General features: G+C 33.8%; 1 protein-coding gene across 8 annotated transcripts in view; it reads left to right on the plus strand.

Annotated features, from left to right (window-relative positions):
- ATRNL1 (attractin like 1) overlaps positions 1–26,182 on the plus strand; it is a 494,732-nt gene that overhangs the window by 204,090 nt on the left and 264,460 nt on the right. For all 8 annotated transcript variants that reach the window (XR_005821433.1, XM_040563153.1, XM_040563155.1 and 5 more), the window contains exons 22-24: positions 4,164–4,258; positions 4,900–4,978; positions 6,122–6,279. Coding sequence is in view for 7 of the 8 variants with exons in the window: in XM_040563153.1 (XP_040419087.1) it covers positions 4,164–4,258; positions 4,900–4,978; positions 6,122–6,279 (332 nt within the window). In the remaining variant the exon portion in view is untranslated. The remainder of the gene's footprint in view (positions 1–4,163; positions 4,259–4,899; positions 4,979–6,121; positions 6,280–26,182) is intronic.

A 26,182-nucleotide genomic window follows, 5' to 3' on the forward strand; every position in this document is an offset into this window, starting at 1 on the left:
TTGTACTTCTGGAGAGTCAAGCATTTTCTTCTATAATTCACTGAAATCATTCTATTAACTTGTATGTTTAAGTTCTGAAACTTAATGGTCATTGATAATATTTTGAATTCTATCTCTTACAGAAATGTTGGTTGCATTTGTTTATTTTATTTTCAGTGCTCATCGGATTTTGAAAAAACTTGGAACCTTGTTGTTTATATAGATCAGCCAGATGAAAATTATTATATTGCTTTTATCAGGCGTTGCTTATATAGCAGGTGATTGTGTTTACTATTTGTATTGTGCTTTTGTTTTCATCCTGTGCTACAGTGTAAATGCAGTGAGATTTCTTAATTTCTGTGTAGCTGTGATAGATTTATTTCCTGATTGAAGCAATCTGTTATATGTGAGTGTGTCTTTATAAACAGAAACACTTATGAAATGTCTCATGTTTGTCTAAAGGGTAAAAATACTTATGGTCGGCTTGATCAAAGTTTACAGGAGAAAGAAAAATATATGGAGTAAAATCTCAGGCTTCTCTAAATTCCTGACATTAAATACATGGAACTGTATGTCAACAGTATGTACTGAATGTACTTTACATAACTATTTAAGTGTGCTATAAACAGCTATTATCCATTTAGTTATTTGTACGTTTAACTATTCAGAACAAGTCATACTTATACAATTAAATTTCACTTTAAATTTTGTATATATTTACAAGATAAGCTGTCTAGACTGAATGGCATTATGAATTGGGAAATGTGGTGTGATGTACTGAGTAACTGCTTAGTTTGTTTATGTGCATTTACACAGCATTAACATAGATTATTTATTAGGGTTTATGTTCAGGATGGGGCTTGGCAGTGCAAAGGAAAGTTGTTTGTTCTGCCTGTTGTCTGGAGAAGGTGAAACCTAGAGGAGAGGGAGGAATTAGAGTAAGATGCAGATGCAATAGGTAGAGGAGTGACTTCTTTATGGTCCCTTTTAATTTCTACTCTCACTTTGAATTTCCGCTTAAATTAGTTCTTCCAATTTCTACTCTAATAAAATCTAGCTTTAGAGCCATACAGGTATGTGGGATGTTTGATTGAAGGAATAGATCCAGGCAAATCTTCCTCAAAGTTTTGGCTAACCAGAAGAATCCTCACTATGAAAATAAACCTTTCTCCAAGCTGTGAGGAAAAAGAAACTTCTTCAGCATACTTTTGCAGTCCTCAGAAAGATGTAAAGGAGTGTTTTCGTAGTATCATCTCTTTCATTTGCACTGTTGAGTCATGCAACTGCAATAGGCAGTGCTCTTTGTCATGTTCAAGTCTTGTACATTCCAGGTATCTTCCCTGAATTTGAATGATCTGTGAAGAGATACATAGTTCTACTTCGCAAGCATCCACTTTGTGGCCAAGATAGGTTTGATGATTTGTTGCCCTCTTTGTTGCAGGTCTCTGTGAAATAAAAACTTCATAATTTGTATTCATTAGTACTCAGAAATGTGCTCTTTCTGAATAGTGGAAATCTCTTCCCACTTTATAAGGCTGGCATGCCATAAGTGAAAGGTGCTGTGGCACCTTTGAAGGATCACAGAGTAAGATCTGTGTATCTACTCTCAGAACTCTTTTTGAGAATCACAAGTGGTGTTGTCTGTGTAGTACAAAGGAGATAACGGCTACTGCATGGGATATATAACTGTCTTTGGTACTAGTTATGGAGTGATTGCTAATCAATAGCTCCATAAAATTTTTTGGGACATCTTGAGTGTAAAAGATGCTATGCATAACCAACTCTGTTTTTCATGATTTATTATTTCAATTGTTTAGTGACTAAAAAAAAAGGGGGGGGGGGCGTGGGAGGGAGAGGTTACAGATGGTAAAGTTATGGCGATCTCTCTAGTTTAACATCTTTTATCATTGGAAGAGCCTTCCCTGCAGTTTTTGAAAAATATGTTCTTAACTCCTTGGCTTTTAGCATGTGAAACAGAGGGGTGTGTTTTGTTGTTGTTGCTTTTAGTTAGTTAATTTGTTTAAAAACAGGAAAAAAAAAGTTTTGTTTTTTTTTTTTAAGATTAAATAACTTTTAAGTTTTTAAACTTAAGTGCTTCTTTTTTTTTTTTTTTTAATGGTTGGGTGACAGGAGTCATGTTTCTAATCTTGGTTCTGTCTTATGATGTCTTAAACATATATCACTGTTGGTTTTTGTCTGACATTCTGCATCTCTGAGAGGGCACAATCTAGGCTTAGAGGAAAACCATGGCATTTAAAAATTTGCTCTATATTGTGAGAAATCAACCATACCATGTCCTGAAGGCCTACTTGCATGTAGCCTTTGTAGTAGCCAGAATTTCTGTGGAAGTGCATGCTGTGGTGCTAGTCCACAATATATTTACAACAATTTGCAAAGATCTGTGCTGAAGCAGTTATTTGTATTTCATGGATCCCCGGGTTAACCAAATCAGATTTTAACATATTTACAAATTATTGCAGGCCTTTGGCCTTACTAGTTGTGATTATGAAAGGATTTATTAATCCCTTTAATAGGGATCAGTCTCTACTTCCTATCTTTTGTTGTCCTGTTACTGTGTAATAGGTATAATAATAATAATAATAATCTTACTACATAGATAAGTCACATTGTCATTAATAAAGTCACTGAAGCTTTCTTAATTTTGTTTGCATAGTCATAGAAGTGTAGAGTAGTATCAATAAATGATTATTTAAAAAATAATATATATTCATCTTTCACCTTCATAAGCTTTCAAATACCTAATCAAAACTCATTGTCTAAGGCATCTGTTTGATGATAAAATTAATTTATTTTTATTTGATTAATTGAAATGTGGTGACTGTAATTCCTTTCATGTAGTTCTTTTATTTTCTTTCCATACTCTGAAAAAAATAGTTAGCATTTTCTTCAATTATTAGGACAATACATTGGGCTGTATTCACACTTCATTGATCAGTAAGCTTTTTTTCTCCTTCTGTGTCAGACTTCCCATGGGATACAAGAGTGTATGTTTTCAGATGATGTGTTGCAGCAGAAAAGGTGATTGTCAGCAGTAAGCACGCTATTGAGTCCAACAAAAAGCTGACACTGCTTTATTCTGATTTTGACTTAATCTGTCACTCTTTGTATTTACTGATTTTGTTTTTATGATCACTTTTTTATTATTATTTGTAATGCTCTGCTAGTGTGGTGTTGGTGGTTAGTACAATCTTATCAAGAGAGGGATTAAAATAGGGCATCATAATTATTCACTAGGGTTTAGTGTCAAAGATAATTTTGGTCTAATCATATTTTCACACATAGAAAATACTAATCTGAATCATGTAAATTTACACTTATAAGGCACCTCCTTATTTGCCATAATAGAGGAAAAGCTGAAATCTTTCAATCTTTGCAGGGCCATATTGGTCAAAGAGTTCTCTTAGATCTGAAGATGTCTGGCCCTTTAACAGAGCATTCAAGATCCACCCTACCCACCTCTGCTTCCTGTTGCACAAGGATTATTAAACTGCAATACAATTTATATAATAAATATAATATATTTATATAATAACTCTCTGAGAGCTCTGGTGATTCTTGACTGTCTGATTGCCCTGAACAATGTATTCTGGGATTCTCCATGACCCCTCTGTGAATTTCAGCAACAGTAATCCCTGTTGATGGGGTCTTTTTCTTGCATTACGGAGGTGCTGGAAACCTGCTTCACCCTGACAAATGCAGCCCCCATCTCCAGAAATTTTCTTTACAGTTGTTTCTAGAGCTATAACCCAGCTAAGACGTAATTTAATTCCTCTGTCTTCAGGAACACTGTGGGCTGGCTCAAAATCTCTGTCTTCCAACTGTTTGCAATCATTTTATTCTCATTTCAGGAAGGGTTAAGCATGGCTTGGGTCCTTTCTCCCTTCTGTACTTAAGCCAACTTGAGGTGGCCATTGAGGGATACTGTTGTTGAGTGACAGAAATGGAACAGATAGAAACAGCATGGCAGTTTCTTGCCTCTGTTTCTTTAATAGTTTGAAGGAAAAATTTGTAGTACAAATGTCATATGAATACTTCTGACTTTTAGATTACCCTGTGCTTTTTAAAATAAAAGTGAACAGTGAATTTCTAAGTGCTTGCATAACATTTTATTAATATATGCACACTTGAATCTATTTTATTTCTGCATTCTGTTTTGCCCACAGACAGCCTTTTGATTGATTACCAGTTTACCTTCAGCTTATTACAAGAGGATGATCGCCATCACACTGCCATAAACTTCATAGCAAATCCAGAGCAGGTAAGAAAATATGATTAACTTTAGACAAGCTTTGAAGAGTTGTGATTGAGATTTCCATTATATTTTATCATAATGAAAAGTCTGTCAAGTGCCTATAAGATATTAGAAATATTTCAAATCTTTTTGGAAACTGAAAATATTCGTGTGCATTTGGTGAGAAAAATTTCTAAATGCTAGATCAACGAGCACAGATCAACTGCAAAAGTTTATCAGCTGGTTTATTTTATTATTGTTTCCATGAATGACAAGTTCTAATATCTTTCTGAGATGAATTAAAGAAGCATACCCTTCAGTTAAGGAATGTTTATTAGTAGATGAAAAAGATCGTTTATGAATTGTAATCGAAATGTATTTTATGCCGTGCATTTTTTTCTTTAGTTTTGCAAAGACGATTATTTCACTATGTGGTTCGCAATCTGAAAAGATAACTGGTGAAGTTATATTCTTACTTGTGACCCATCCTTATCAAAGCAAAAGAGACAATTGCCTTTGTCTTGGAAGACTGTATATTAGTGTGTCTGTTTTAACTGAAAAATGCTAGATGATTGGAAGCCTATATTTGTTTCTGTGCACTGGATCTATATTCAAATACATTCTGATGTATTTTGTTAACTTCAACGTATCTTGTTTTTTGTATCCAGTCAAATAAAAATTTGGATATATCAATTAATGCATCAAACAACTTCAACCTCAATATTACATGGTCTATTGGCTCTACAGGTAAGGGTGAATTTTGGTATGATGTCTTTTTCCCGTATGATTTCACGATCCCTTATGCTGTTTTAACCCAATTGTCTCTTTGTTGCTAATTTTGATAATAAAACTTTACAAAATGTATTCTTTTTCCATTATCATTATGCCATTATTAATTATATTATTTAAAACTCAGATGATAATTTGCAATTTGAACAAAGCTTCATTAATATGTTAACTTTCTCTCCTATTCAATTAAAATGACTTTGGTAGGAAAAGCTTGTAGTCTATTTAATTTTTTTTAAATGACAGTGTTATGAAATGCTGTGATTTTAATTAAGATAAATTGCTTCCTTAACTACTGTAGAGACTGAGATTTTAATTTCTTTGTTTCAGTGTTCAAGCTAAAAATTTAATTATTAACCTTAACATTGATATCAAACAATAAAGTTCATCTGTGTATGCTGATAAAAGGAGCTGCTTATCTATTTTTCTCCAACTTTCAGCCCCATTACTCCTTTTTGTTTTAATAGGAAGGAAGAAAAGCTTTATTTAGACAGTTTCTCTGAATTGGTTCTATTGACTTTCTGAAAATACATCCAAGGAGAAGCATGATGCTTCAATGAAATTGTACTAAAGTAAAAAATAAAAACCTTTTTAAAGAAGGTTCAGAGTCTTGCATCAACTCATAAATTTCTTCATAGATGTATTTCTGTATTTTATTCTGTATTTCTATATTGTATTCTATATCTTAACATATCACAGTTTGCAAATTTTATTTATTCCTTTATTTTAATTTAGTCAACAGGAACCTATGAGTTTTTGTTGAAATGGAATATAAATTACTAGAATAAACTATATTAGCTGTTTAGCTGATCATAATGACTTTATTCTAAAGTTCATGTAAATTCTATCAATTTTATGTTTCATTCATGATTTTTTGAAAGCAGAGTAAGAGTTTTCGTAAATTCTCTTTACATATATGAAACATAGCTGTTGTACCATGTAAACTGTAATAAAGTGTTATTAAAGTTGTATAACGCAGACACTAAAAGCAATTCAAGAATCTGTTTCCTGTGCCAGTTTACTTTCACCCCTTTTATGATGACTAATATTTGTTATGTGTGTGTATATATACATATATACGTGCTGTTGTTGTTGTTTTTTTAGCAGGAACAATATCTGGAGAAGAGATTCCTGTTGTTTCTAAGGCTAATATTAAGGAATACAGAGACAGCTTTTCTTGCGAAAAATTTAACTTTCGGAGCAACCCAAACATCACTTTCTATGTCTATGTCAGTAATTTTTCATGGCCAATCAAAATACAGGTTAGTACAATTGTTTTGTGCTTATGGAGATGTAGACAGCTCTGCATTGAAGTCAAATTTCACTTGTAAAGAAATTGTACAAATAGTATTATTTACATAATATTACATAGTATTTTCTTTGTAGAGGAGTTACATTATGATGTTTGTACTTTTGGAGGTTGAGAGGCTTTCTTCTTCCTTTCTCAAATGAGATAGACTTTAGACTGTCAGTTTTAAGTCTGAAGTTAACATTATTGAACACACATGTAAATTTGTGATATGTCTTATGCCTTTCAATGTGTACATAAAAAAACAAATGTTTGTACACAGAACATCTTTCACTAATCATTACCTTTCTTAGCCTCTGACTGTCTTAAAAGGTTTAATGTCTGCATTGCACTGCAACATTATGAACTTCAGAGTTAATATTAGGTGTATGTGGTTGGAATTTTTATTCTTTGACTTCATTGGAATCATTTTTTTTAGTATTTTCTGGAATGTGTGGCAGACTAAAAAAAATCGATGCAGTGATGTATTATTTTTTGCCAGAAGTTCTAGCAATGTTTTTAATTACCATTACTATAGCTGCATTTGTAAATACTGTGTCCCCTGCATCAATCAGGTGTTTTTAATGTGGATGACCAGGTTTTGGCTATAGCTAGGCTTTTCACAATCAGATGTGAAAGTTAGCTGTAAATATGTTACAAGGTGTCCAAAGATACATTTGTAGAACTTCAAATTTGTAGAACTTCAAAACCTCAGTTTTTTTTTTATATATATTTATTTTTGAGGCATATGGAAATTCATTGGTCTCAGGTGATGGTGCTTGAGTATTACATTCATCTTCTGTCCTGTTAATTTCTCTTTAAAAACTTCTTCCACCTAGAAATGAATTCACTTCAATTTTATGCTGAGGAAAAAGAATGCTAAGCTTCAGCTACAGAAACAAAGTTTCAGGATTGTAATATTATCCTCTGCATTTGCCTTCCTAAATTGACAAGATTATCATTTATCGTTCGACGTTTTCATGCTGTGATTTGTTCTTCTACAAGGAAATAAGTGAAGTTCATGTTACCCCCATTAATTTCTTATTTGGTGCACTGTCAACAGATAAGGTTTTCAAATGATAAATGGAGTAGGGAACTTTTCAGAGGACACAAATTTAGTTTTCTATGTAAAGTTTATGATTCTGTGTATGATAGTTTTTTTTTTTTTTAATCTATTGGCCTTAGGATTTAAGATTAAGAGAAGGAATTAATGGGTTGTTCCTATCCAGAGGTTCTAATTTTTAAGACTAGTACTGCATCGCCTCACAATTCTCATACCAATGACCTTTTACATCTACATCTGTGAGTAGATTTCACGTTCACTATATGCAAAGGTGGTTGCGATCAGTCTATTACCATATCAGAGAAAATCCATTTAGAGGATGATAATCCTTACATAAATGATGTTACTTTTATGATGTGACAGGGCTCTTTGGGAGGTTCGAGATAATGATGATGGATTAGAGTTCTGGTTAGGAATGAGGAACTATTCTAGGTGGTCTCTGAAGAACTTCTAGACCATTTGAAAATTAATGTTCCTGAATTAGCCACCTTTATGTTTCTGTGGTGATTAGACAGCTAGTCCTGTGTTCCATTGAAGGGGTTTGGATATCACAGGGTGCTGGCCTGTGCACAATTGGTCTAGACTCTGAACTGTTTATGCTGCAGTTCTTTCAATGACTGCAGTCGTGCTGCATTGGTCATAACATGTTGGTTAAAAGCATAGTGATATTTTATATCAATTCACCACTAAAGTTTTCATTTAATCCTGTTAGAGTTAAGGAAATTATTGCAGCTTTCATGAGAGGTATTTTGTTCGTATGAATAAGTAAGATAACATATGCCTTTACAGAGTACTTTAGCAGAGGGCTAAACACTCTCTTCAGCACATCTAACATGATTCATATACAATCTGAGTACCAGTCCCCTGTATCTACACTATTCCTTGTGATTTGTAAAGAATAGATTATGTAAAGAATGAGTTCTTAAGGAAGCAGAAATCGTGACCTTGCTTCCCTTGTAATTGATATTTCAAACTGTGTTCATATGAATTTCACCACTCTTGTTTTATGACTGCTATGTTGGCACTGGAGTTAAGATTATTTATGTCTTTCACTGTGAAGGTTTGGCTTTGGGTGCTAAAATTACTGCTCTTACTATTGCATTTTCTATAGCAGAAGGAATTGTATTCCTATCCAAGTCACCTATACTATGTCCATTTTTGCATTCAGTTCTCTTCAATATTTTTACATGTACAAGAAAGAAAACTGTGCATCCCAGCATGCAGTTATTTATTTGGATCAGGGGCTTACAGTTACTTCCTCAAGTACTTTTATTATGTGTTATCTATTCAGCAATTTTTGATTCTTTTTCTAAACTTTAATAAATCCCTCGTGATCCTAACACAAAAAATATCCTCTTTTGAAGTGTGATTTTCTGACTCTGAAAAAAAGGATATGTGAAGGTTGTGTCCATGCAGCAACTTCCTGAAGATGTGCTGGTCTGAGATAACTCTCAATCAGCAACTGCCCAGTGACCCATTTTATTTTTGTCACTGGTGAACCTAATGACCTCAGAATCCAAGCTCTTCAGCACTAGGTGACAGTGAATTACTTACGAGTCATTGAAACTACGTAGAAACTATGCATGAAGTTCTGCTCTCTTTAAAAAAGTATTTTCTTTGTAAAATTATGCTCTATGTTCCCATTACTCAGTGCCCCTCTCTTCCATCCATAATGGCTGGAGGGACACAGCTGGGTGCTTTCTCAATAACATTGTTTCTCTGCAACACTTGGGAAAATGCATTTAAATTTCCTGATGCTAAAAGCATTTTATTTAGCTATAAGATCTTTTTGTCCTTGACATCAAAGGAGAAGCAGAAATATGGCAAAGCTGCATAAGTGATCATTGGAAAAATGGTGATATAGGACATCTTCAGCTAAGAGCTGTTTCCACAAATAGAGCTGTTATATGCAACATGGACAGCCACCATTTTTTTCTCAGAAGTCAGTAGTTGTTCTATACTGGCGCACAAATTTTGGATATTTTCCTGTTGAATTATCGGAAGAGTATGCCACACGTCTCCATTTCCTGTAATGCAGAAGTGGATTGGAAAATATAGATGACACGTAAGCTTAGCTGTTACAGGCTTTCGTGGACAACAGTAGTTCATGCATCTTTCAGAAGATGTCTGTATAAAATATCTTTGTTATAAGAGGGTTCAAGAGTCCAAGTAATAGGACATAATTTTTCATCCAGATTCATCCTCCCTGTGTTTGACAGTCTGAGTTCTATGAGTAACACATCTTTTACAGTCCCTACCCTTACGGTGTGCCGATGTTTTGTCTCTCTGTTAAATAGGACCCCATCAGAAAATGCAGTCATCTTAAATTGGCTAGATTTGTGAACAGAGTATATGGGAAAACAAACAAACAAACAAAAAACAAAAAAACCACCACCACCAAAACATCACTTGCTTCTGCTCATTCATATATATATATATATATATATACATATATATTATTTTGAGAGTAAATGTAATTCAAACTCCACTGGTAATGGAATTTGAAGGCTGTAGCACTTATTTAAAAATGATAACTTAGACTTAGCCAGCACCCCTAATAATGGTCATGGATCCCTGAAGTAGCCAGCAATCATAAAGCTTGGGCTTCTGACAGCTATGCTAATATTAATAATAATATTAATTATTAATAATAATATTATAAATAACAAATTATTATTATAAATAATAATAATAATAATCATATTAATAATATATTAATAATAACAGTATGTTCTTCAGTCTCAGGAAACTAATTTTATGGCAAGAAGCTGGTAACGTGTTTTTCCTCTTTTTCATCAGTAGCTCCCATATTTGGAAAAGTAGCAAGTGCGTGTGCAAAACAAGCAAATACCCTTAAAATGCTGTCCTGGCTGTCTGCTTGACGTACTTGGTCACAAAAGACAGCATTCCTGCTTCTGGATCAGCTGCTTTCATGCACCTATACATCTTTATAACTGATCTCACCTTGTGCCTGAGCAGCAACGTTTTCTGCCAGTTTAAAGCAGTTTCTGTTGTCTTGGTGCAGAGGATGCCATCGCTATTACAGCTGCTTAATATCCTTCCTACCTGTGCCATCAGTGTGTGTCAGCTGTCAGTTATTAACTTGAGTAGCTCAACTGTGGCTAAGAATAACTCGCACAGTTACTAAGAGTCAAGAAAAAAAAAACAACACAACTCTATAAAAAGCAGAAGATAATGATAAGTCTTTTTAGTCATTATTTCCTTTCCTCTTTAATGTGTAAATGAAAGATTCATAAGTGCCATAGTTTTTATTTTGGAAGGGCTGAGTGGGGGTGAGCTTAAATTAGAAGGTTCAACATCAACAGCAAAGAACTGCCTGGCAAAATCAGGTTTAGGTTTGCATATAGAGGTAAAAATAGCTTGTTCTTCCTTTTTGATCATGGAGTACTTTATCCCTTACATGTTTCCATAGCATAGAATAATTATTTTTACAATGAAGTTAGACATGATATATGTTTAGAATGCCCAAATGTGTTGGAAAGAAGTATCTTAATTAAACAAGCCTACTGCAAGGTTTAGTAGCATATCGTTAGGTTCTATTTTTCTGCACTGTTGTTTCTGAGGAAAACTATCTTTGGTACTTTGCATTATGCAAGAATATAATAATGAATTATGGTGAAGATTTACATTTATTTGTATGTTGCACAACAAATCATCAAAATTACTTCATATATAAATTTACAAGGGATTTTTTTTTTATTTTAAGAGGAAACCACTTTTTTTCAGTTTACTGGCTTCTGTTTCAGAATTGATTTTCTTTCCCCCGTTAATAGCCTGTTTGTAGCAACTGAAGAAGAGATTTAATGTAAATCAAGAAGCCTGTCTACCCTTGTAATAAAATTTACTGTGTAGGTTTTATTTCATCTTTCTTTGTTTTGGAGTCCACTTTGAATATTTTAGCATTCGTGAGTGACGTATACTGTTGTAAAAGCTCCAAAAAGTAAAACCTGTCGAGAACTGCCATCAGAATTTACAACAGTGGCACGACCCTCATTACAAAGTCAACAAATTAAGACGAGAGCTTTTTGTATTTTAAGTTCTTACCAAATTTTTCAGAACTCGTGATTCTGTAATCTTTGTTTGGAAAATGTGTATGTATCTACATTTGGCTGTGTATGTATGTTACGTCCTCCCATCAGTGTCTGCATACCTAAATCTAATCTCTGTGATTTATGGTTAACAATTCAATTCCTAAGTACATTAATGATTTTCATGGAGGTTGCTGAGTAGCTGCTTATAGCTATGTGTGAAGACACTATAATTCTTGAAACACTAAACAGGTATTCATGATGAAGTGGATGCATTAGCTTTCAAAATGACTTTGATGTTTTCTTACAGTAAATATAAGATTCTTCTTAAAATGCGGTTTTAAAGTAGTATACCGAGGAGAAACACCTAGGAAATCCTCCAGACGACCATTTAGATACGGCTCTGCAAGGAGCATGAAATCCTTTTTGGAGAACAGGACAAGAAGTCATCTTTTATGCAGAAAAGGGTGGATAAGAGTTTAGATGACTGAGGTATAGTCTAAAATATGTATACGTAGCTTCATTTTTCTATAAGGATGATGATATTGATCACTGTGTAGCACCAGGATTAATAATAACAACAAACACATCTTTATGAACATTCTCAACAGAGTTGGATGTAAAAAGGTAAGGAGCTTAATGTACTCATATTAGGGACCACATGATATTCATCCTACAATCTGAAGGAAGTGATGTGAAATTGCAGAGCCAGAAGCAAGAGTGTAGAACCACAAGACTAGATAAAAGTTTTTTATCTGAATGTAGGAAAGAAGTTATTTGGGTGACAACAGGTTTAGTAGTATGTAGTGCTTTGGAAGATTTTGAAGGAAGATAATGTTATTGTAAATTTTTGTAATATTCTGTCAGGTTTTATATATTGTCGGTCTATAAAGTCCTAGACAGTCTCATAGTGGAAAAAGCAGAGAAAAAAGCTAATCTGCTTTTGTGTTAGATCCTTGTAGGTTTATGTAAGCTTCTGACATGTTTGAGTGCAACTGATACTAATGCTTTATAGGCAAACAAAATTTGGGATTGACAATAAGGCAGAAAGAGTATTTATAGGATGCTGTCAATGTCAGTGGAAACTCTCATTTAGGGCCCCTACTTACAGCCATTTAAAAGATTTTTTTAAAAAGTTTTTCTATTGTTGTCTCCCACCAAAATATTTCCCTAGAATATCTGCTTATCAGACCAATAAAATGGAGAAGAGAACAAATAATTATGGATTCCACTATGAGGAGCTATTATTGTTTTAGTTGTGTCATAAAAGATGCAGAACCAGGGTAAAAGGATGTGAATATAAAGAAACAGTTTTCAGTGGCAGATCATATGGCTGCTCATGGTACATTTGCACTTCAGTATTCTGTCATCTAATTACTTTTCTGGGCATGACAGACTAGAAACATTTACTTTTTTTATAGAAAAAATGTCTGGAAGTTCAGATTTTTATCTCATGTAGGATTGCTTCTTATATCTGATTAAAATATATGAAAAGATATTTTCATTCTTTCTTAATTCAAATTAAATGGAGTATTTACTCTAGACTTACGGTTAAAAAAACCTGACTCCATTAAGAGAAGAAATTAAAAATTATATTAAAATTGTAGTCAGTGGGGCAGCAGTGTGGAGATAGAGGTATGTCTCTTGGGATTTCCTTTCACTACTAGATTCTAAAACTAAACTTCATTTTGTTTTTAAACACATTAGAGACCATTACTAAAATTTCTGTGTCATAGTTGCATTATTACAGGTATATTTTAAAAGTGTAATTATTGCATTAAATAAAGTAGACAAAAATTACTAACCAAATGGGCACTGTTATGGTAATTATGATTACCTTATTTTTTTTTTTTTTTTTCCTTTCCTGAGGTAATCAGAAACAGTACCACAAACCTACTGGTTCTTGCCTTTGAAAATTGTGCTTCTATAATATCTATAATTTATTTCCCTGTAGTTGCAAGGCCAATTGCATGGAGAATAAATCACAAGACTGTGTAACATTCTCCAAAAATGTAACATACCCAAATTCCAATATGGCTTTTTCCAAAATGCTTTCCACTAATCCTGAGAATGTTTTGAAGTATTACTAAAATGAGGAGTTGTTTCCTGACGATTATACCTTTATTTCTTTAATAAATAATGATAGAGCTGCTAATTCTATTTTCTTAAAATACAGAATGAGTTTGCTAACCATATTGTGCCAACTTCTAGACCACTCCAATAAATGTAAATGTTAACTTCCTTACTTTCCCTGATGCATTTCTTTTTCCAATCACCTTAGAACAGGTTCAATATGACTCACCAGAATAACTGTAAATATTTAACATAGTTGATATAACTGTTACTTCTCAGAAAGCAGAAGCACTGTTAATAGTTTAGCTGATGATTTAGGGGAAGCAAAACACCTAATTAAGAGATAATTAGTCCTCAATGATGCATAGTTTTAATTGGTGTATAATTTAAATTTCTGAGATAAGAGCTCCTCTAACTGATGTGCCAATTGTATAGAGTTTTCTTTTCCAGACAAACCAATGAACCATCTACTGGTAGCTGTTTAACACAATAGAGATGTATAGATATTCTATTTGCTAATAAAAATTGTCTCCCTATGATTTTTAACAAGTAGATATTGAGATTTTTTTTTGTAATTTCCACTTCCCTTGTCATGCTTAATTAAGTAAATTATAGTTAGAACATTTAAAATGAAATAGAAAATACTGCTTAAAGAAAGATAGCTTTTATTTGTTCAAGACTTTTGATTAGCTATAGGAAAATAAATCATTTGTTCTTCTTGAGATTTTGGGAGGGAACAAACATATCACAGGGTATAGAAACCTTTTTTTTTTTTTTTTTAATATATGTAATACAGAAAAGAAGAACCTTTAAAGATTAAGATTCCACATGAAGAAAATATCCATGCATTTTTGAACTGCAGAAGCCTATAAAGGTCATACACAATGGCTCCCATGCAGTCAGAGTAATTTCAAAGTAAATGTTTGGCTCATAGGGAGTCAGAATGGAAATAGGAAGATGGTAGGGAATAGATATTTTCATCCTACTTATCATGACTGTCATTTCTAGAAACCTTAGTTTCTCTCTCTAACCAGGGTTTTGTAGATAAATGTGAACAACATGCAGGATTTCTGTACCTTATATTTCTGTTTAAATTTGGATTTGTGCCAAACAGGACCAAATTGCATTTTGTCAATATTTCTTAATAACATTTCAGTGGCCATAATCAACTTAGAAATTCCAGTGTAAGAAGTTTAAGTGGGCTTCTTTGGAACCCCACATCTGCTGAGTAGTGACGGCAATCTTGTGAGTCTCACCAATACGGTTGTGTCCCTGACACTGTCAGGTATGTTGGGTTTTCTAGTTACAGTAGCTTCTGGGTTTCCTAAGGTTGCAGGAATTTTTGCTGGTCAGACCACTCTGAACTCAGCTGCAAGATACCTCAACCTACTGAATCCCCTGTCCTAAAACACAAGCCAAGTCAATGTAAAAATTCAATGTAAATCTACATCATAGGACATCATAGGACTGTTCCTCAGAAGCAGCACATGGGACACTTGTCCCATGACTTGAAGGCTCCAAATCTGACCTCTTGAGTGCTGGACCAACAAAGTTTCTCACGGCTAACTGTCTCTGAGCCAGTGATTTGAGAAACAGTACTTTCCAGCTCTAGCTAAACTTGACAGCAATGACTGGAAACGGCTCTGGGCTTTTGTTTAGGATTTAAGAGCTTAATTCCTACGCTGGCTATGGCCAACTAACTAGAAATTGTAGGCATGCTTACAGATGCATTTGCAGTGCTGACTAATCCCCAGCTTTCCACAAGCAGTGTGAAGCTTCAAAAGTTAGGGCATTTTTTCTGGAGGAACGTTCTCAGGAGTGAGTTAAAGCACCATCAGCATCCTTTGCAAGAGGAAGATTCTGCCTTAGGTTAATCAGATATTCATGCTTAAGAACATTTATTTTGGTAAATCAGCATTTTTGATGGAATTCTAATGTGTAGGAGTTATTGTAGCCACACATGCAAGGAGTTAATCTTTGTATATGCTACTAAAAGAAAATCCCTGGGAATTTTCTCATATTGATATGTGGGACCTCTTTGGTATTTTGTTGTTGTTGTTGCTGAAGTACTTCATGTTGACCTCTGCCATTTTAAAATCTGTGTATTAATTTTGTACCAATACGGTCAATGTATGAATTCCTATTACGAAATAACAAAAGTAAAATATTAGTTAGTGAGACTCCAAGATTTTCAGATGAGAGCCATTCTACATTTCCTTGTGGATTAACTAATGCTCATTCCTAAGGAACAAGCAAAGATTACCACAAAGTTGAGCAGAATCTATCTTCTGGACAGTTTGTGATATTGGGGAGGGGCTGTGCTCTTTCTCAGGTTATAGTATGAATGCTTATTCCTTTAGACTCAGCAAGACAATGTTAGGTCTGGGATTCTGTTTGCTTTCAGTATGAAATGTTGATTAGTTTTCATTTTTAAATGTTTTAAGGATTTTAAATTGTGTTAATGGTGTCATTTTTATAATCTCTCTTGAATTATTTGTTGTCAAGAAGCTATATTTTGAAGAAATAAACAAAAATGCTTGATCTGTATTAGACAAACATATTCTATGTTGTCAGGAGGCAGTATGAACAACTGTTAGGCACAGCTAGCCAGGTAATTGTTTTAAACAAGAGGGTGGAGAGCTTTCAGGTCATCTGTTTTTTTAAAATCTGGCTATAAGTACATTAGTTACTTGTCATTACTTTTCCATGTAAGCATTTGATTTCATTGCTACCTTGGTGTTGTATCTCATAGATGATAAACCCAGAAGGGGCTGCTATGATCCTATAATCTGAAATGAGACATAAACCAAAGCATAGGCTTTCACAAATTAATTGCTGTTTGAATTAGACCATATATTTCAAAAAATGAATCAGTCTTGGCTTCAGTATTTCTAGAAATCGGATGTGTGCTAGACTCCTACTAAATAGTTCTGACTTAATTATTGCACTGTTTAAAAATATATTCTTCACTGAAAGTGTAGCTTTCCATGTGCTAGTCTTGAAATATAGTTTTATGCTAGAGAGAAGAGCTTGTGCTGTTGTAAATACTTACAGTGTGCCCCATCACTTTTCCTTCAGTCTTTCTCCACTCTTACTGTCATTCTTCTGGTTTTTCTCTGAACCCTCTAGTATCCCTTGGGAATTACGGATGCCAGATCTGGATATGCTTTTTCAAGAATGATTGCCTGTTTCAGATACAGAAGTAATGATCTACTTGAGGGGGCTCAGAAAAGATGCTTTTTAACAGCTCCCTCATGGGGCACACCATGCTTCTAGAGGAAGCAAAACAACCTTAGCACTTCATTCCTGCTCTGTCTTCTTGTGATTCCAGCCCAGCCTTTTTCTGACATTCATTATTTTCTTTTATACAGGCAGGACTGCCATAGTCCTTTTGTCACAGCTTTAGGAATTTAATTATCTACCATAACCCCATATGTTTTTCAGTGTCACCAAGTCCAGAATAGCGTCATTGAGATCTTCATTTTTTTATTCCACATTTATAGTGTCAAAGGCTGATTTTATTGCTTTTACCTTCCACTTATCCTCTTTTCCAATTATCTTTGCTCTTCCTTCAACATGCCATATAGAAATTTATTAATAATGAAGTTCTTTTCTTTCTAGTTACTGACAAAAGCTTTAAGCAACACTAGGAAAAGAAGATGTAAGAATTTCACAGTGCCTTGCATTAGAAACACGTTGGTACAAATGTGAATCTCTATTTGCAATTACATTTCACATTAGTTAGTTGAATACAAGTCATGTTGAAGTTGTATTATTCGTTTCTTAAAGTGGTGATTTTCTCAGAAGGATTAGTACAAACTTTGGATGTATAAACGGGAAAAATACCCAGACGTTGTTTTTTGTATTGCTATGTATGTTGTTTGGAATGAGTGAGGAAGTGGTCTGTGTAGGTATGAATTGGAGAGTTGTGGTAACCTGTGGAAATGGGTGAACTGCTCATTATAGAACACTTGCTTTGAACGCATATGTTCTTTAAGTTAAAAAAAAATAATAATTTTTAGACCAATATGTTCTACAAATTTTACTACATTATTCCTACACCGTTATTACTTATCATACTTGCACCTTATAGTTCCTCCAGTGTTTCATTCTGTTACCCGTTGATGACCATACATTACACAAAAATGGGGGAAAGTGAATTTTCTGACATTTCTTCTGTGACTGACTTTCCTTCCTTTTTTTTTCATTTCATGATGTTCTCATTTTACTTTCTTAGCTTTTCCTTTTCTTATTATTCTTTACTGTGACAAGAAAAATACACAAGACTGGCATTGTTACAGATTGCAGTCTTGTTAAAATTGCCGTATTAACTAGAAGTCCAGGTAGTGAAAAACCATTCAAGCTGTCAGATATTCTCAAATGAGCAAAATAAAAGCTGTTTGTGTATGTATATAGAATCATGATTACTCCTTTGTCTCCTAATACCATCTTTTTGTAAGTATTGAATTGTTTTCATTTAAGGTAATTTTTATCTTTTTTTTATTCCCAGTGGTAGTGTCTGAAAAATTCTCTGCTGTGTACATAGTTTTACAGAAATGTCTGATTTCGCTGATAACATTTTTGTATTAATTACCTGTAACTGAAGTGTTTCACATTATGCTTCTTCATCAGATTAATAGAGATATAGCACAGAATTTACTTGCTGTGGGTACAAAATTTCTGTCTGAGAAACAAAATACTTTATGTTGGAAGAACCTCTGAAGGCTTCTGGTCCAACTACCTGCTCAAAGCAGGACCAGTTTCAAAATGAGATCGGAGTGCTCATATCCTTGGCTACCGACATGTTTTTCCTTAAAATTTAGCATTTCTTATGTTGCAGTTTGTCCATTGCATCTAATCTTCTTTCTGTGCACCTCTGAGAAGAGTCTGTCTCTACAACCCGCTCATTAGGTAGTTGGAGACAGCAATAAGATCCCTTCTTTGCTCTCTGCTTAAGACATTCAAAGTTAATGACTTATTACTATGTGGTAAACCGTGAGTTCAATGAATTTACAAAATACATTAAGATCAATCTCAGGAATTCAGTGCATTCTCCTTCAAAGCCCCTCTAAACCCCAAGAATTTAAAAGTAATGAAAATGGCTAAAAATCTTGAGATTATTATTTTAAATAAATTTTGTAGAATATAAGGGCAAAATAGGCTGTATTTAGGCTATAGCAGGTATTTGTCCACCTGTTTGGTCATTTGAGTTCCATATTTGCAGCTGTGTTCCTGAAGTGGGGAAAAAAAAATGTTTAGGTGGCATCTAGGTAGTCCTCTCCTAAGACAGAAGGAGATGTAGCTTTTGCAGACACTAATTCTAATCACCGTCAAAACAAAATGTGTGAACAGTAGTTTTTGAGAGAAATGTAGTGTTAAATTTTATCCCATCAGATCTTAATTTTTCCCTTTTGGAGTTGTTGTGCCAATAAGTGTCTGCTTTCAAGACTCTAAGTTGCTTATTATGCCTGCGGGGTTGAATTAGTATGTAATGCTAGAAAGTGATGCGATCAGATGTTTCTCTCCAAAGAAGGCCACAGAAATATGTACCTTTTACCATGGAGGGGACTTGATATTACTTCTAGTTGCAAGCCACATCCAGTGTACAGAGCATAATATATGAAGTGCCTTTTCAGTTTAATCTTTTCAACTGGTATCTTGCATGTGTAGCATAATCATTGTCCCTATTAAACTTTTTTTTTCTTCTTCTTGATTATGATTATTTAAGTATATGTTCCTGTATTGAAAATTTAACAGTGCTGGTATGTACACAGTACAGACTGAAAAGAGCAACGATGAAGTACATTTCTTCTGTGGCAGCAAGGATAAAAAACTGGAAATAGTGTAAAGCAGCATTTAAACTGAAATAGAAGGAAAACTGAAATAAAAGGATGGAAAAATTTTACATTACAATATACAGTCTGTTGTTACTGTTGCACTTGGCAGAGTTGGTGGGGAGTTGTCCAGGGAGGAAGTGTTTGCAGAGTGTATTAAAATGGTTTAAAAGGAAGTTTTCAGTCCACTTTCTTATTGGGAGCGTATTCTTGCAGTACTCCTTAGCATGAGCGTGATGTAACTGTATCTCTGCATCCATGCCAAAGAGAAGGCATTCAGTGGGATTCTTTAAAGTGCTTATGTCACCTCTTCAGTGGGACTATAACAAAAGATGTGTTTTCTGCCCTGAGTAACAGCACTCGTGCTTAAGTCACATTTGTATCAGTAAGAACAAATTTTTCCTTAGCTTTCTCTTTAGGCATTAGAAAAGGGGAAAAGTTATTTAATTCGTATCATACCTGTATTAACTACTGTAAACTGATAATACTTTTTCTTGTAGAATGATTACACTGATTTTTACTAAACTAATAATACTTAATTTGTATTCTGTGGGCATTAAGCATGGAACTTGATTTGTTTTGAAAATCCTTTTCACAGCTGTGTTCATCTGCGGTAAGGCTGGCAGTGGTAAAAAAAAAATCAATTGCAGCTGTATTATTTGCAAAGTAATCAATTCACTTTTCTATTTAACTAGAAGAGACATCCTGAAGAGCTGGAAAAATTACACTAATCTGATGTGCTTTGGTCTTGTCTTTGTTTCATTGTAAAGACAGATACTCATCTCTTTTCATCCTCTTCCTTTAAATTTTATTTAGAGTTCGTATAAATAAGGGCTACTTGAACTCAAGAATATAAATCATCCTTTTTTTTTTTTTTGATTATTTTTACAGTTCTTTTTCTTATTTGGTCCTATTTTGGCTCTTCTCATTAACTGGACATGTTTATATGGTATGGGGGAAGGGGATAAAACCAGGCACGCTGGTGATGAGCTAAGGGATGATGTGCTAGAATCAGAGGGACTGTGTGCTAGTGAGGCCCTTTGGTCGGCTACACAAGGTGCTGCATGTAGGGAGGCGCATTTGAAGTGCTTCTACACAAATGCATGCAGTATGAGGAATAAAACGGGTGAGCTAGGTGTGGGGGAACAGGTTGCCCAGTGAAGTAGTCACTGCACCAAGCCTGTCTGAATTTAAGAAGCGATTGGACTGTGCACTTAGTCACATGGTCTAAACTTTTGGGTAGACCTGTGCAGTGCCAGGAGTTGGACTTGATGATCCTTATGGGTCCCTTCCAACTCGGGATATTCTATGATTCTATGTTCATCTTCTGTGTTAATTATTGTGACCTGATTTTGCAAATTATGTATTTAAAGTAAGTGTATACAGGCTGTAAGCAGTTACTTTTCAGCATTTGGCTTTCATGCATACGAATCATTATTCTATCCAACGTTTGATTCCATTATTAGTCTTTTTTTTTTTTTTAAATATCTTTATTTGTTTGCTAACTGCTGATGTGTATAGTGATTTACAAAAAGTGAATGGCTACAAGTTTTAAGTGCTGGGCTCCAAGTCTTGCAAATATACATGGTACATCAAGGTACTATTAGTGGTCTTCTGACATCTTAGTAACATGGGCTTAGGGCTGGCAGGAATCTTTTCCGTCATCACAGTCATGTTACCTGATACAGGCAAACAAGTTTTCATAAATTCATCCATTTGTTTTTAAACATTTTTTTTTCTTTTTACTATTTGAACTTAGTGTATTTTCACAAAGCTCCTTTATTTCCAACACAAATGTACCCATTCAGTTTATACATATTTGTTATTGTGCACCCATTTTCTATGGCTTCAGTAGCTCTTCATTCTTCCTGTTTTTTATGACCTTTAGAGTATTTATACACAACAGTCATATTCCCTACTAGCCTTTGATTTGCCTGGCTAAGCAAGCTTTATTTTTTTGCCTTTTATAAGATTCATTTTCTGTTCCCCCCCCAGCCAACCTAATGGTTCTTCACCTTCAGTTTGAATCAATCTTTAAATAGAGTGACAGTGTGGTATACAGTTATTAGTCTGTCAAGACATTGTTTTGCAGTTGGAAGATTAAATTACACTGCACAGTACCAGTGCAATCTTTACAATTTCTGTTACTCCATTAAGATGCCAGGTTTTTTTTTTTTTTTTTTTTTTTAAATTTTTTGTGTCAGGTGGAAAAACTTGAGAAAGTTTCTTTGGTGGTGATTATGGCTGTTGTAGTAGCCAAATGTAAAAAGGGACTTTCAATTTTTAAAAAAGATAAATAAGAATTTGACATGGAACTGATCTTTGAAGTGACACTTTTGACTGATATTCTAGTATGATAGAATTTAATCTGTTTAGGCAATCATTGAAAATCAGTGTGTGTAATTGCAATATGTAGAGTTTCTATGATACTAGTACCTATGTGAATTTACTCCTGAATTTACAAATGCTTAATCCGATTATTAAATACAGTTTGATCTATGAGATGATTTCAAATAGTTTGTCATTCACAGGGATTCTGCATGATTCTATGATATTAAACCATTGGTTTTTGTTCACATCCGCTTACACACTCCTCCATTAGCATGAATACTGCATTACTGGGGCTGTACTCAATATTGATGAATTGCTTTATGTCTGAATTTTTATTTTTGGGGAATACCCTACTGCTTGAGCTCTTTATTGTAACTTTGAGTACTGATTTTCATGACATTTAATTGTTAACTTTGCTTAGCCTCAGTAAGTATGGTGAAATCAAACAAATTATGGAGGAAGGATTTTTATTTTGGTATTTTCGATTTAGATTGACAAATATACAAGATACAGTAATGATAATTAACTTTACTGACAATATGATAGCAGGTGTGCTAAGTTTAACTGTGTTTTCCATCAGAAGAAACTTGTTGGTAAATGGTACATCAATGCAATAGCCTTCTGGAGTTGTAGAGAGATAAATTAATTTTTTATTAATGATATATAATATAATTTTAAAGGCTTTTAAAACTTACAATATACATAAAGCAAGTTATTTAAATGATCATGTTACATAATGTTGTACTTCTAAAATTCTATTGCTAAACTGACACTTCTTGAGCTAATATTGTTCAAAAAACTACTCATGATACAAATGGAACAAAATGAAAATGCATACAAAGACATAAACCTAATGTTTTAAGGGATACGTATAAACAGTACTTTTGCTGTACTCAGCTCTTTCTGATTTCAACCATAGAGTTTAGAAGACAGTAAAAATCGCAAAGAGCTCTGAGAAAAATGACTTGAAAAACTGAAATGATTTCATTTGTTAATCTTGTGAAGGAAAGATTTAGGGGGTGATACTGCAGTTAGGCAGCTAGAGATGTCTGACTGAAGAGGAGTGAAGGAGATGGAGAAAGAAGGCTAGAAGAAGAAATAGGACTAAATATCACTAAGAGGTGTTTGCTAGACATGCTAAAAGACATGGTGGCACAAGTGGTTTTTTGAAATCTGTGAAATTAGTTTTAAAAAAGAACTCATACAACCATCTATCCAGATAGGTTTGATTCTTTAAGGAAGCAGATATGTACCATCTGCTGTACTTGCTGTGCTTTCAGGATGTTTTCTGAGATAATGTTTTCTTTTTTTTTTTTTTTAGTATTCCAAAGTGTTTTTTTGTTTGTTTGTTTTTGTTTTTCCTTTTTGATGTGAATATTATAACAACAAAAGTGAAATGACTCCATTGGTGTCATCTAAATAAAAGAATGAAACCATCAGGAGGTACCCTACTAGTTGTTCTTGGGAACTGTGGAGTGAAAGCAGTGATGTGGAGGAAAAGTGTTTATAATTGTCTCTGAAGTTAAGGACCACTAATTCACAATTAAAAAAAAAAAAAAAAAAAAAAAGAACTTTGACATATCTAAGCAGTTATTACTAGAAAACAGTTGCTGGGCTTTAAAAAAGAAGGATTGATTTGATCCATTTTTCAGCTTTGCAAGTTTTTATGAATGTGTAATGAAATTGGTCCGTTACCAATTGACCATTACCTTCTTTCACTGCCAGTTCATTGACACTTAGAGCCCTTTGCTCACAAGGAGTGATAATACAATTGGTCTAGTGCATACTCTTTAATTGAATTGACTATTTTGCCCTGCTGCTCAGGGGATGGATAAACTGCTATGCTGCTATAGCCTTCTGTTCTGAATTTTATTTTATTTTTATTTTTTGAATATATTTTGGTTTAGGAATAGAAAAAAAAAGTGTGCAAAAAATAGCATTCAGAAATGGTTAAAGACTTTTTTTTGATTAATGATATAATTACAGTCTTAGTTCTGTGAAATATTTTAAGAATTAATCAGTGTTTTCTCTTATTTCTGTTTCTGGCTTCACCATGTAGGTAAAATAAATTTTTGTATTCAAGGTGCTACTACTGGTAGACTGTAACTGAGTGTTATAAGCTTTCAACAACAATTTTTTTAACCTGAAAAAATTGTTAAAGAGATTTTTTTTCTTGACCTCATAAGGTGAATTATTAATATTGTTTTGTAAAGGGCAGTTGACCTACAGACACAGGTGAACAACTTTTTGTTATTAAGCAGGTTAACTGAAGTTCCTAAAGTGATTTTTTAATCAAGTACATCATAGAATCATCGAGTGGTTTGGGTTGGAAAGGATCTTTAAAGATTATCCAGTCTAGCCCCACTGCCTCTCAAGAAAGTCTGCAGTTCTCACTAGTACATAAAGAAAAGCACATCATTATGCCATAACTGGGAAGTTTCTGAGCATGATTTTCAGACAATTTAAACGTGTCATTTGGTTCATATTTGACATCAATCATGATTGTAATTAATTTAGGAATTGCACTAAAAATGTCTTTTTATACCTTCCATCCAAAACTGTGTAGAACATTCACATGACCTTTAGAAGATTTCCTGGAACAGTGTCCATTTTATTTTTTAACAGTTGTACTGCCCTTGTGCTTTTATAAGGCACCAAACATTCTGGAGAGTCACCTGCCAAATATCCCACTGCAGCAAGAGATAATTTTTGATTAACTCCTGACCACAGATAACTGTGTCCATCAAGATATATGGAAACTTAGTTAAACTGTTTCTTTTCAGTAAAGGTTCCAGAAGTCTGAGAAGATGCTCAGCAAGTGCTTAGTAATCATATAAGTGTAACTTTTATTTACCCTTCTATCCATGAAATAAAATAAATCATACTCGAAAAGTTACAGAATTGCTACTAGGATATTAAGACATGACTCTATTCAGTTAATGTAGTTTTCATTACTTATGAAAAAGGTGAATTTGCCATTTATTTTTATAAGCTACATTGGTTCCTCGGAGTTCTTTTTTCTCATTTTTGTTCATGTAATACTGAAGCTTAGCTCTTGGTCACTGTGGGAAAATCAGATAAATGTTCTATATGGTTTTACTTCAGTTCTGTGTGTTTTATTAGTTAAGGGCACACTTTGAGCTAAACAGTATAAAAGATTCAGAGGATTATAGTACGATTATAGTAAATAATAATAGAGAACAGCTCTAGCTGTGATTGAGGAGCTGCTAGTTAATGAGTTATTTCCCGTGAGCCAAAGCATTCCTTAGATCTTCATCATGCATGTGTGTATGCCGAATTATTCTGTTCCAGAAGATGCACTAGAGGTGTTTCGTATGTCTTTCTCATGAAGGTGATCATCTATCTCTTATTTAAAAAGACCGACCCTGATTTCATTTGTCAAGTGAGTAAAGGAGAAGACTAAATAAATCTATCAAATATTACTCAGTCAAACAGTGTATGATACATTTTTAATTATCTCCCTGGTTTTAAGAGTTCAGCCTGAAGGAGTTCAATCACCAAGTACGATGAGGACTGTTGTGATTTCAAAAAACTATTGACATATATTAGAAATAAATCTCATTTTAACTATTAAACTGTATAAAGATGGAATTATGTGTTTGAGGTTAATAAAACTGCAGCTTCAAAGAAAATGCATCATGAGCTATAAAGAGCCTTTCAAAATATGCCTTTCAAACAAAGCTTCCTTGTCTCCTTTGTTTTTCATGTATGTTGGCAGTTTTGCTGCCTGACAGTGCAAATGGTTGCTGTGTTTCATCCTTCTTTCTCCTAGGACAGATAATTTGAAACTCCTATAAAATACTCTATGAAGTACCTTCACTGGACACTTTCAAAACTCTTTGAGATCAAGAACATATAATGTTATGATATGATTATGGGTAGGTAGCAACAGCTTAATTAAATGTAATTTAGAATTTTAAGTCTAGTTAGAGCTGTTCCTTTATTTTTGTTTTATATATTTCACCTGTAAAGGCACTTTTTCCAATGAGTTCCATCCTGCAAACTGGAAAGACTGATCTATTGGTACCTCATAGTTGCCAAAAAAAAATTGAAAAATTTAACCACTTCTAATTCTTTGTTAAATTCAGATTTCTGTTATAATATGGTCCCAGATTTCTGTGCACATTATTTCCCTCAGTGAAACATTCCATTATTCAGAAACAGAAAGAGCAAATGAGTTGTTTTTTTTGTTGTTGTTCATCATTATTTAGTCTTCCAAAGTGAAGGTCTCTAATCTTGTGGGAGAATAAAAGTTGGTAGATGTTTAGTTTAAAAATACGCTTTTTAGATTTTGTTTTCCTTTGAATCATCTGTTGTCTCTACAAACACAATATTTATAATCGGTCTGGTTTTAGCTTCATTATACTGCTTGTATATATCTATTACATATCTACTTTTTCTAATCTTACATGTTAAACTCTTCTGAAGAAATCAAGTAGTGTTTGCGTGCATGCAAGCATTTTTTTTTCCTATTTTTCAATGCGTGTGGTCTGAACCCTAACATCA

Source organism: Cygnus olor, chromosome 7, assembly GCF_009769625.2.
Source record: "Cygnus olor isolate bCygOlo1 chromosome 7, bCygOlo1.pri.v2, whole genome shotgun sequence".
Classification (NCBI taxonomy): domain Eukaryota; kingdom Metazoa; phylum Chordata; class Aves; order Anseriformes; family Anatidae; genus Cygnus; species Cygnus olor.